The sequence below is a fragment of the Motacilla alba genome, chromosome 1 (assembly GCF_015832195.1).
Source record: "Motacilla alba alba isolate MOTALB_02 chromosome 1, Motacilla_alba_V1.0_pri, whole genome shotgun sequence".
Taxonomy (NCBI): domain Eukaryota; kingdom Metazoa; phylum Chordata; class Aves; order Passeriformes; family Motacillidae; genus Motacilla; species Motacilla alba.
In genome coordinates, this window is record NC_052016.1 from 24,272,654 (window position 1) to 24,285,285 (window position 12,632).

At 43.6% G+C, this 12,632-nt stretch overlaps 1 protein-coding gene across 3 annotated transcripts in view; it reads left to right on the top strand.

Annotated features, from left to right (window-relative positions):
• Positions 1-3,901: 3,901 nt before the first annotated feature.
• Positions 3,902-12,632, top strand: part of UVRAG (UV radiation resistance associated) — a 99,037-nt gene continuing 90,306 nt past the window's right edge. The window contains exon 1 of one of the 3 annotated variants that reach the window (XM_038128817.1): positions 3,902-4,130. In XM_038128817.1, the coding sequence (XP_037984745.1) occupies positions 4,050-4,130 (81 nt within the window). In that variant the 5' untranslated portion in view covers positions 3,902-4,049. The remainder of the gene's footprint in view (positions 4,131-12,632) is intronic. The other 2 variants (XM_038128834.1, XM_038128827.1) reach the window with 2 other exon arrangements.

Below are 12,632 nucleotides of genomic sequence, written 5' to 3' on the forward strand. Positions count from 1 at the left end.
GCTGCAGTGGCAGGAGCTTCATCTTTTATGATAACACACTGCAGGAACACCCATGGGGACATAATAAAGCTTATACTGTGATCTTCAAAATTATGCAGACAGATAACGACAACCTTTTGATTTGGTTAAAAAATTCAAACGACAGTTTCCTAGGGCATCAGTAAATTACACGGGGTCCTCTGTAATGCCATATACATGAGTGAGCTGGGCAGTACTGCTCCAGCATTACTGCCTCCAGTGACTGCTCATAATTAGGGGCAAAAGAAAGCACTCTCCAGCGGAAGCTTGCAAATACTCTGCTTAAAATAATCCAACAATCCTAATTAATGAATGAATTATGGTAAGTCCTATAATTCAGGAACAATCTGGGTTATTAAATGGCTATCATCATGTTGAATGGTTATTGTGGTAAACTACACAAGGCACGTACTAAACCTCTCAAAACTCATGAAAATCAGATGTAAATCTGAAACCTTATTCCTACAAACTTGTCATTTCATAATGCCCTTGGAAATGGTTCTTTTTCATGCTGACATAACAAAACCTAACTATAAATCTGAAATTTAGAATAAGGCCAAAGCTTGAGCTTGTGTGAGCTGGAAATCTGCCAGGATTTCTTTTCAGCTGTATGAGTTCCACTGCTACAAAATCAGCAATATATCCACATGGGTTTTGGGGTCATATTTGAATTTTTTCTCTGAGCAATATTTTACTTTCTTGTCCCTGAATTGTGGGTTAGAGCTCTCGGTCTACATCAAGCAGCAAATGCAATCTCCATATAGATGGCAGGTGAACTCCTATGGCAAATAAATAATTTGACTTTTCTAAACATCACTATTTTATCATCACAGTCTGGTCCTGTGGATAAGAAGAAAAGTAGGAAAATCCTTCTATGGTAATGACATATGGACTTAAAATTCAGCAAATTTCACTATGTAAATTAGTGTCCTGGTGTTCTCTGGGATAGAGTTAATTTTCTCCCTAGTACCTGGTATGTGGTTGTGTTTTGGACTTAGGATAAGAATAATGTTGATAACATACTTTTTATAGAAGGAGAAGGTGAAGAAGTGAGGCAAAATCAGTCACAGAAACATCATGTTTCATCTGAGGATGGACTTATTTTTTAAAAAGTATGTTTTGGGTTTTTTATGTTTTGGGCAAACAAGCAGTGGCATCTTCACACTGCTTCCATAAATTGTTTTTAGTGATTTATCTCAGGAAAAACTATTCTTAGAGCTGTGATCTTCTTTGATTTTATATCTAAGTCTAAGCTAGAATTAGTTTTGCTCTCTGGAGGAAACATACTGAGAGTCTCAAAGGCAGAAAGCATTCTCAAAATTTATTGATGTTTAGATAACTTAGTCATTCTGAATGCATTTTGCACACCTTGAGCAAAGAAACCCCCCAGATTTCATCCTAAAAATCAAGTTTCCATTGTCCAAGGTGAATATGGAATGATTAGAAGGAAGGACTGTCTTGTACTCCTTGTACTCCTAACCAGAAACCAGGAGGTGAATCAAACTGATACAACAGGTCCAAAATGACTATGTTTGAACTTCCTGATCTCAACATGTCTCAGGAGTCTGGGTGCTTGAAAATAGAACAGTGGTTGTAGAAAATACTGAAGTAGAAGGGTTTTTTTTCATCAGAAGTAAAAAAATGGAGACACACTTTTTCCCAGAAGACCTTTCAAAAAAGGCCACTGGTTTTAATTAATTTTCCTGATCAGAGACAGCAACATCCTCTACTCACACACACCAGGCTCAATGATGTCCAAAACTTAAGCCTGAGGTATCAAATTTATTTGATGCCTACATGTAGAATCAAACAATTTGGGAAAAGAAATCCATATAGATGTGTTACTATGGGATAAACCAGGGAATCACCCAGAAGAAAAGTTTAGCATCTCCATTTCAACTAGGAAGCATTTTGGAGAAAAGTTGATGATGGTGAGCAGCTGCAAAGGAAGGAGTAGGATGGAAGATGACTTCATGCTACAAGAATGGCCATCAAACCCCATAAAACTTGACTTTCCATTCCAGTTTTTATTTTACTTCTTCTTTTTAACAAGATCACTTTTGAATGAACTAGACCAGAATAAGCGCTGAAGACAGTGCTGTTACAGCACCTCCCGAGAGCATGGAATATTATAAACCGAGGAGTACTGCGGGTGAATGAAGGCTTACTGGACTTCCAGCAGGATGGTCTCCATGGTGTGGGAGATGCATGGTGCTGAGGACAGGAGGACTGGAGGAGAGGAGGAGCAGAGGACGGGGTTTTCCAGCACTGCACAGCACACTCAGCCCTTTCAGAGCTGCCTGGCCCAGTGGGAGCAAGCATTTCCAGTGCTGTGGCATGCATTAGGGACAGCCATTCCCGGTGCCACCGCAGGGATGGCAGCACTGGTGTTCTCAGCAGTGTGGGGACAGGTGTTTTGGCTCAGTCCCTGATGGTCCCTGGCAGTGCCATGGGGATGGGCATCTTGAGTATGACCACCTACACTAGGTAGGTGCTGCAGAGTGCTCTTGGGATGGATGGCCCTGGTGGGGCACAGGCACACGACTGGTGCTCTGACACTACACCGCATGTGGGAATGGTGCTGTTCCAGGTGGGCATGGTCTCCTCTGTTCAGGAGGGATGTTGCCTGGGTGGGATGGGATGAAGGTAAGGTGCTAAGGGGGTGGTTGCATTGGGCTTTGGTGTGTGTAGGCATCATTTGGTATGATGTGAGGCCAGTTGGCCTGATGTGGGATGGCTTGGCATGAAATGGGATGTGTCCATGAGCTGTGGAAAGGATTTGTCTGATATGGGGTTGGTTGGCACAATGAGGGGCAGGTTGGTCTGTTGTTTGGCAGGTTGGGGTCATACGAGGCAGGTTGGGGTGACATGGGGCAGGTGTATGTGCTATGGAGAAGGCTGGTGTGATGCGAGGCAAGTGGATGTGATGTGGGGAAGGTTCACAGACTCACAGAATCATGGAATAAGCTGAGTTGGAAAAGACTCATCAGGATCATCAACTCCAGTTCCTGGCCCCATGTAGGACACCACAACAATCCCACCATGTGCCTGAGAGCATTGTCCAAATGCTTCTTGAGCTCTGTCAGATTTGATGCTGTGACCACTTTCCTGTGGAGCCTATTCCAGTGCTCAACCCCCCTCTTGATGAAGAACCTTTTTGTAATATCCAACTCAAACCTTTCCCAACTCAGCTTCAGGCCATTCCTTCAGGTCCTGTCACTGGTCACGAGAGTTAAGAGACTGGAACATGCCCCTCTGCTTCTCCTCCTGAGGATACTGAAAATCTCAGTGAGGCCTACTCTTATTACTCAGTCTCTTCTCCAGGCTGAACAAAAGTGACCTCAGTTGCTCCTCATAAGGCTCTCCAGACCCTTCGCCGACCTCATGGCCCTCCTTTGGACCCTCTGCAATAGCCTAAGGTCTTCTTTATATTGACATGACATAGATGGATGTGACACTGGGCAGGCTGGCTTGTTTGGGGGCATGTGGATATGATGCTGAGCAGGTCGCAGTGATGTGGAGGGGGTGCTGAGAATGACACCACCTCCGATGCAGAGTCGGGCCCACCCCGCAGCCCCCCGGGTGCCATGGCGACCGCCCCTCCGGCCCCTCCGCGGAACTATTTTCCGTCCCCCACGTGATGACAACAGCTCCCGCACACGTGACGGTGGGCACGCTGTCAATCAAACTCTATCTCCTCCAATCATCGCCCGCAGTTGGGCGCCGTCCCGCCTTCCGGAAGCGGGCCCTCTAATCGACGCCGGCGCGCGTTCCAGCGGTTTGACAGGGCCGGCGCGGTGGGACGTTGATTGGCGTCAGGCTGAGCCAGTCGCAACTCGAGAAGGCGCCCGGGCTCCCGCCCCTGCGGAGCGAGGGCCAATGGGCGCGCAGGGGCGGTGCCCCGCCCACCCCCCGGCACTGCGGTAATATGGCTCCGTAGCGGGCGGCCGGCTTGGCGTTGCTGCCGCCATTAACCCCTGCTCGCCCGGCGGCCTCGGGGGAGCGGAGCGGAGCGGGGACCCTACGTGAGGATGACCTCGGCTGCCGGTTCCGCCGCGTTACCGCCCGGCTCCGCCGCCCGCGCCCTGCATGTGGAGCTGCCTTCGCAGCAGGTACGGCGGGGCCTCGGGGCGGCGCTCGGAGGGGGCCTCGGCGGAGGAGGGTGTCCTGAGGTGAATCAGGGGTGTCCCCTGAAGTGTGGGGTGTTCTGAGGTGAAGGGGATGTGCTGTTTTATGTGTGGGATGCCCTGAGTTGTACACAGGGGCGTGCTCACCGAGGTGTGGGTTGTTCTGGGGTGAAGGGAGATGTTTCCTGAACAGAGGGGTGCTCCCTGGGGTGAATGGGGGTGCTCCCTGAGGTGCAGGGATGGACAGGTACTCCATGAGGTGTCAGTGGGGCTTCCCCGACATTTGGAGGTACCTGAGGTAGAGTCCCCAAGCTGATGGGAGTCCCTGAGGGAAGGGGCAGTTAGAGCACCTTTCTCTCAGGCTAGTAGGAAGGCGAGAGAAAGCATGGGGGTAGGGGTCTGTGCCTCTCTCCCGGGGAGTCAGGTGCTGTTTCCTCTCCCAGGAAACTACTTCTGTGCCTACAGAGGATCTGGAGCAGACTAAAGGTGGAAGTTGCAGCAGGAATAACACCGTAAAAATCGATGTTAAACTTGGGCACCTCTGAGGTCAGAGCAGCTGGGGTGCCCCCTCCTCCTTCTCTTCTTGGGGAGGGGAGCAAGTGTGGATATAACCTGAGGTGTATTCTGGAAAGTGGTGAAATGTTCTCTCCCCATTGCATCCTTCCTTCACCTAACTCCCTTTTTCTTGTTTGCTGATAGTTGGCTTTTGGTTTACTGGGCATTTGTCCCATGTTTTCATTTTGGAGAGCATTAATTTTAAGTGAGGAAGGCTAGGTTCTGCCTGAGTATTTAGCAATCCCTATCAAACCGACTCTGTGCCCTTTCCCCTCTTGCATGTGGTGGCTTTGATTGTGCAGGAGCTGGAGCAGGAGTGGTGAAGGTGGGAGTAATTAGCAAAATTTTGCTTTTTTTTAGAAACAGTGTAAGATGTGAATGTTGTTTTGGCTCATTGACTCACTGCAGTCGATGTTATTCCGAGTTAGACACACAGTCTGTTTTACTTGAGCTACATGTTACCAAGTGGGCATATAAAGAGTACCTAAAGAAAAAATCAACAGATGTTAACTTGAAGTGGATCTGTAACTGCTCTTTTGTTAAACATGTTCTAGAAGACATCCACTTGGGGGCAAAGGGAGGGAAATGGAGGTGGCTGTTGGCCACCTGACCCTTATTTGTGAGCAAGTGCTTACTCTGAAATGTGGGCCTGCTCTGTGTTAATAAACATAAACGCTGCTCCGTATGAGCAGGAAACAATGGATTGTCCACGAGATCAAGTATGGCCTTCTCCTTGCTGAATTTTTGGTTTTATGCTTTCTCAGGCTTGTGCAAGCACCGAGTGAATGCTGCAGGGAGAAGCCTGAGATATTAGTCACTGGATTTCGTTTGTGAAAGTGAGACCATAACACAGGCTTTTTCTTCTAGGAGCAGAAACTTTTATAGGAGTTCCTAGGAGCAGAAATTGAGTCATCAATTGTGGGCTGTTCCAGTTAAGTAAATATTTAGCGAGGATGCTTGTATGTTAATTGTAGTAAGTGTAAGGCTCTGACAGAGACTGAGGTATTCTGCTGTGTGCTTTGCCAACACAAGGTCCATAGGGCTGAGGGATCTGTGTACTGTGTCCATACTTGTAATGAAATTGAGAGGCTCAACACCTCTCAAATCACCCTCTTTCTTTGTATAATCTGAGCTCAAAAGTCTGTTACTGAAGTGCAAGATACCTCGAAGGGGCTCAGCACACTGGAGCTATTTTACTGCAGAATTATAAAAAAGATAAGTCATTCCTAGTCTATTGTGCCACCTCTGTAATGCCTAGTCTGGCTCACCCAAGCTATGTGATGCTACGTAAGGCAAGGTAATTGTTTGCTGTATGCCAGCACAAAATCAACTTGGTGATTTGTTTCAGTAGGCAGCTTTCTCTAGGACACCCAAAGCTACATTTTTTTGACTACAAGATGTTTATAGTGACTATAAAAATTGAGAGCAGGATGGTCTGAGTCATGGCTATGAATCTCTCAAAGATAAATTCTCAGCTGTGAATTCAAGGTGAGTGCTTTTAATGACTGAAGTGACTTTTTAGGGGCAGAAGTACTCATAGTGTAATTTGGATTTAGCCTAGCTTTAATTGTTCCAGCAACATTCACATTGATTAGAAAACAGTATTCCTGCTACTGACACTTTTGCAGGAGTGAAAAGATAAGTCTGAAACCTTTTGCTACTGCGATAATATTTATGTCAAAACTGACTGGCCTCTTCTGTAACTTGTTTGTGTGGTGGGATGACTGGGGCAAAGAATGCTTTTTGCTGTTGTATTCTGTATTGTAAGAAAGAGAAATAGAGGACATGGCTGTAAAGAAATGCATCTGATTAAGCATAGAATTCCCATTTGAATCCCTTACTAATTGCGTCAGGATGTTGTTCTCTTTTGCTGTACAAGTGAGCACAACAGAACTGAAAATGTCAAATAATTGCACTTCAGGAGCAGAGATTCTTTAGTAATATTTCTTCGCAGTTGCTTGATCCAAGAGAACTGGGAGTGTCATAATAGCTTAAGGATTTCTGAATGCTCAAAACAAACTGTTCAATCCTGTCATTAAAGCAGTTCAGAGCAATGGAGGGGTTGGGGCACCCAGACCTTTCGGACTCTTATATATCCTCAGTGGAAGGGATTGGACAGAAAAATGCAGCCTGAATGTACAGAGGCAGTCATGCCACAGTCAAATGATCTGTTGAGTGCTACTGTGCTAATTGCTGGCAAAAACAGATTTCATGTGTGGCTGTCTAGTGACAGGAAAGCACATAGTCATGGACTCCAGAACCAGTGCCTGGGAGGGCGTATGTGCGGGAAGGAGATGTATCTGCTGAGTATGGATGTGCTGGTAAGGAGGGAAGGGGTAAAATGTGCCGTTGTGCGCAGCCATGAATAGTGTCAGACTAGGTGACCCAATATTTTCTGTATCTTTCAGTTCACAAACATCTCTTGACAGATAGTGAAAGTTTCTGTGGAGAGGAGCAGCAATGAGGTTTCAGCTACAGGTGTCAGAAGTGTATTTTAGGGTAGAGCAAAACAGAGCAACCAGTTAGTGAAACTTCTCAAGCACACTCTGTGGCCTCCATTAACATTAAGGCTGGGATTCCTAAAGGTCCAATTGGAGTTTTATGCACTTGTATGGGTCCAAGAGCAGTGCTCGCCATACATGGCTCCTGTGGCTTCCACACCAGCATCTCTACCCTCAGGATTTGACTGTCCAACCAATTCCTTATCCATCTAACAGTCCACTCATCAAATCTATCTCTCCAATTTGGAGAGAAGGATGTTGTGGGGGATCATGTCAAAGGCTTTACCAAAGTCCAGATAAATGACATCTGTAACTCTTCCTTTGTCCACTGATGTAGCCACCCCATCACAGAAGGTCATTGGGTTGCTCAGGCAGGACTTTGCTTTGGTGAAACCATGCTGGCTGTTGAATCACCTCCCTGTCTTCCATGTGCCTTAGCACAGCCTCTCAGAGGATCTGTGATCTCCCAGGCACAGAGGCTGACAGGGTGGTAGCTCCCAGGGTCCTCCTTTCTGGCCTTTGTAAAGATGAATACTATGCTTCCTCTTTTCCAGTCACCTGGCACTTCACCTGACTTCCAATATCACTTCCAACATCACGGAGAGTGGCTTGGCAAGTAAATAATCCAGTTCCCTCAAGACTCTGTGATGCATCTCATCAGGTCCCATGCACTTGTGAACATTTAAGTTCCTCCCTCAGGTGGTCACGAACCCAATCTTAGAGTGTGATGGGCTTTGTTCCCCCAGTCCCCATCCTGCTGTCCATCCATTCAGGATGTGCAGGAAGAGAGGTTGTCACTGGAGACAGAGGCAAAAGAGTTGTTGAGTACCTCACCCTTCTCATCAGTTGTTACCAGTTTTCCAGCATTATTTATCAGGATAACACCTTCTTTGGCTTTCTTTTTCTGGGTAGCATACATGGAGAAGACCTTCTTTTGCATCCCCTGCCAGGTTCAGTTCCAGATTCGACTTGGGTTTCTTTCTTTAAAGATGTGCATCACTTATACACAACATTTTGGGCAACATGGGAGAAAGGGATGATTCAAAGTGTGCTGGCAATTGTATTTGAGGGGTGTAGGAAAAGTGAAGAAAGTTACTGTATGGGCCCAGGGCTGCATATGAATGAGACTTTAAACTAAAGAATGAGAAAATAGTATCTTTTTAAACATTAGTTTTCTATTACTCTTGTTCTAGATTCTCCTGAGTTATATGGAAAAAAAAAGACTGATTCCTAAATATTTTACTTCCCTTTGCCTACAAAATATGGGAGGAGGGGTTCAATCAGAATAACGGATGGAAAGTGTTGTATTGGAATATTGCTTTCACTTCCCTTTGACACACACTGTCTTTCACTGGAGCCTTCCCTCCCACTCATCGTTTAAAGACCACAGTGTGAGTTGTGACCTGCTGATCTTACTCAGTTGTATCCATACCCAGCTGTATCAATGTTTAGTGTTTGGTAGAGATAAATTAGGAGGAGTAGTTGTTAAAGTTACTGGAAAATAGTAATTTTAACCCAAAAGACTGGCTGTTAATCTGGGGCTGGAATTATGCTATCTGCAGTGTACCTTCTGTATTCTGTAAGGAGTGCAGGGGTGTTTTGCAGACCAATTGATCTGTTGATAAGTTAGACTGTTATGTCCAAAAGCTGTACTAAATCAGTTTCTTGCTTTGTTTGGGATGTTTGTGGTAGGTTATGGAATGCTCTTAATTGAGCAACTTGCTAGGTAAAGACTGAAGTCTCATTTATGAAGGGAAACTGACTTATTTGATCTTGATTTATCATCCAGCAACAAGATAAGCATTAATATGCTTCAGGTTATTAATCATTAAATGCTGTTTGCTTGTGCAATCCAGAGTGTCCTTTAGTGCTTCTTTAAGGTCAAAATTGCCATTGTTTTCATTTTGTTGTTGGTTCTGTAAGGCCCAGTTTACTTGTTGGGTGCTTCCTTCTGAGTATCATCTTGATAGTCTCTGGTTATTCCCACAGCAAATGTGGACTAATGTTCCCTTTCCCAAGGTCAGGTTAAGAGGCTTAAGGGACTTCTCTCAACTGCTGCAGTGTGTTATTAATGAGATGGGACTTGCACCCTGATGTTCTTTTCTGTCTGGTGGGTTAGTTCCCATGCTGTGTCAAAGAAGCAGCTGCAGTTTCAGTCTTTCATCTTGAGTCTAAATACTTATACAAACTCAGAGAAAAGCATCAATAAGGAAGGATGTTATTTCTAGCTACCTCTTCTAAAAGGTTTTGGTTAAAGATGGAAAGACTGTCTAGTTTCCTATTATTTGCATCTTACGTAAACACCTAGCAAGAGGAGCTGTATCTGGCCAGCGGGCAATGTTTGTGAGATTTTCTTAGCCATAGTTTGGAGCAATTTTTTAGGGTGTGCTGACAGTTCTTACTCTTTGGAGTTGTGGTGTTTACCAGATCACTGGATCTGTTGCTCTTGATGTTATAGTGACCATAACCAAATACAGCTTTTGAAACAATACCCTGAAAGAACTTTTTTTGCCCAAGACCCTGCATAGGCACGCGATTTGGCTTTTGAACCCCTCCTGCTAACATTATGTTTAAGTTAATTCTGTGTACTGAGTCTTGTTTTGCCACACCTATACTGTTTGTGTCCCAAGAATGAATGTGTCTTCTGTACTTGCTCTACAATATGTTTATGTTTTTATGTTTTTAAATAACAGGCTTTTACAGTCTTTCTGCACAAATTAACACACACCAAAAAAAAATGCAGAAGATAAGTGAGTTGTGAGAACATAATGAGCTTACATCAGTTTTAGCCTTAGTTCTTTGACTCTAAAGTAAGTGGTGTAGATTTTCTACATGTGATTGTGGGGTACAAAGAGAAGATTTCTTGTGCCAGTTGAACAGTTAGTTACCAGCTGTTCACATTATTTCATGGGGGTAGAAGTTGAGGTCTGAGTTGCTCCTCAGTGTAAATGGAATTACTTAGTGAGGAAGTAGTTTAGAGGTTTAGCTAGTAGGAAAGGGTGCAGGGAAGGATAGACCAGAGAACACAGCTGTCTTTCAAGAGTAATACATAGTCTTAAGTTTTTTCAGTTATGGTAGAGTTACCTGTTTTAATTATTTTCTGGTGTGACTGTTGCTTTAGTTAGTATTAAAGGAGCAGATAATGCCATAGACTAACATATTTTGTTAGATCTAACACTGACTTCAGATGTTGCATTCTTTAACTCCATACTGACCTTGCAAAGGGCTGTTTTGCATTCAGATAGCTGGAAAAGAATTATACTTCTGCATGGACCATGTCAAGTATTGAGATATTCCTTATTGTTCCTGTTTCACTTTCTCCTTGTGTGAATTAGGGCAGACTTGATGTCGTTTGAACATCTTCCATTTGCTGATTGTTCCTGGTGAAGCTCTCAGTGCGGTACAGAAGCAGGAGTAGCTATGGCATGGGGTATGGATGATTAGAAACCTGTATTTACCCTTGATGTGTTCACATGAAAACTACAGAGCTCCTTTCCTTCTTAAGGGAAACTTTCAAAAGCCTTTCAGATGCCCAGAAGTGTAAAGGAAAGGAGGCACTTTGATTTAAGGATCTGTAAACTAAAATTCACAATTGTGCCTCTTGGAAAACTTTGAGCCCATGTTGGTGAAATAGCTTTGATTTTTCCTGTGGTCATTTAGGCTTTGACTTTTCTTGTGGTAATTTAGTCTGAGTAAATCATTCTGTACAGGTTCAATGTATCTGGTTCCTTGCATAAGATCTTTGGGAATGTTAGGTATGTGATGTATGTGAGTGTGTTGCACCTTCACAGGAAAAAAAATGTAGTTGTGTTCTTACAGTGCATCTTCGAACTGGTGTTGTCCTCAGTTCTGATTCCTAGTAGAAATTGTTTTCTTAAAGGCACTTGCAAGAAAGTAGCTTAGTCTTAAAAAAGGAAAGGAATTCCTGTATGGCTGTTGATCACTTGACATGGGGTAATGGAGATAGGAAGGAGGCGCAGCTGTAAGGAGAACTACAAGTGATTCACTGAACTAATTATGGCTGTATATGAACTAATTATGGCTGTGTAGCTTTGAGGGCCTTGCTGTCTTCAAGTGTGTGCTGGATGACATTAAAATAGAATTCCTTAAAATTCCTTATGGTGTGTCCCACAAAAATTGTGTGTCAAATGCTTCTGCTTTGCATCAGAAGTAGATCTCACAGCCCATTTGATTCTCTTGACTCTGAACTGTGGAAAACTGTTAAATTGCGAACCTCATCAATCTTCCTAGCAAGTCTGTAAATTAGAGTACAAGCGTTTTCTTGCCCTTCCTGTGGTTTTAAGTAACCATACATCTGAGTAATGCCTAAACTTCCCATGTAAATTTCTTGAATATTAAAAGCTTTATGTTTTGCAGCAGAGGTGACCCAAACCTTCTGCAAGATATGCTCCACTTAAAAAAAAAAAAAAAAAGTATCAAATTGGAAAATGAGGCAGCTTGAAAAACTTATATAAAATTAAGTATGAATTTTTGTCTACCATTTGACTTCCAGGAGATTGGATCATGTGATTGTTTCTTAATATTCAAACTGGCACGAAGAGGTGAAAGCAAATAATGAAAATCTGAGGAAGTAGAAGGGGCAATATGGAGGTGTAGAGCAGTGCTGTGATAATAAATAATGCTCACATTGACTAAATATAGATATATGATATTTTGGTAGCTTTAGGGCTGGAGGTTTTATGCTTTTTAAGAAAAAGGCCCAGCTCAACCTGTCTGCTATGAGCTACAAAGCACACAGAGCCCTCTGTTTTAATATGACTTAATTCTGACAAATATCCAGACATCTAAATAGCTGACATTGCAAGCTCAGGTCTGTTCAGCTCAAAACCAGTGAATTTGCTGTAGTAACATTTGTGTTGCTAACTAATCTTTGGCTTCTGCTTTAATGCTAAAATAGTTGGAAGGATTTTGTTTAAATTCTTCCAGAGCTTCTGTGGGTCATAGAGCAAGGAACCAAGCTATGAAATTCATGTGAAAGCCAGGTAAAAACAATGTGTACCATGTCATAGAGAGGTCAGAGCTGATCCTGATCTGAGAAGAATTCAGGGAATTTACTTCCTTGACAGAATTGTGAGGAAGGCACCAGTCTGAAAACAGAGATGGTGCCCAGAGATGAAGACTGTTTTGGCATGTCTTGATTAAAAACTGTTTGATAAGTAGGATACTCCATTAAAGGCTAAGGAAGTAGACCTGGTGCTGAAATTTTAGCCAGTGTTAAAAGTTCTTTGTTCTGAAAATACAATAATTGCTTTTCAGCTCATCAGACCTCAGAGAGCCCTGAGTGGTGATATAATTTTGGTGAATTTGGGCTAAGTAATTTATGTAAACTTCTACTTTGCGTGTACAAGATGATTTCCCAGCCTTCTTAATGCTGGTTTTACCTTGTATTTACATTTCAGGCAAAAATAAG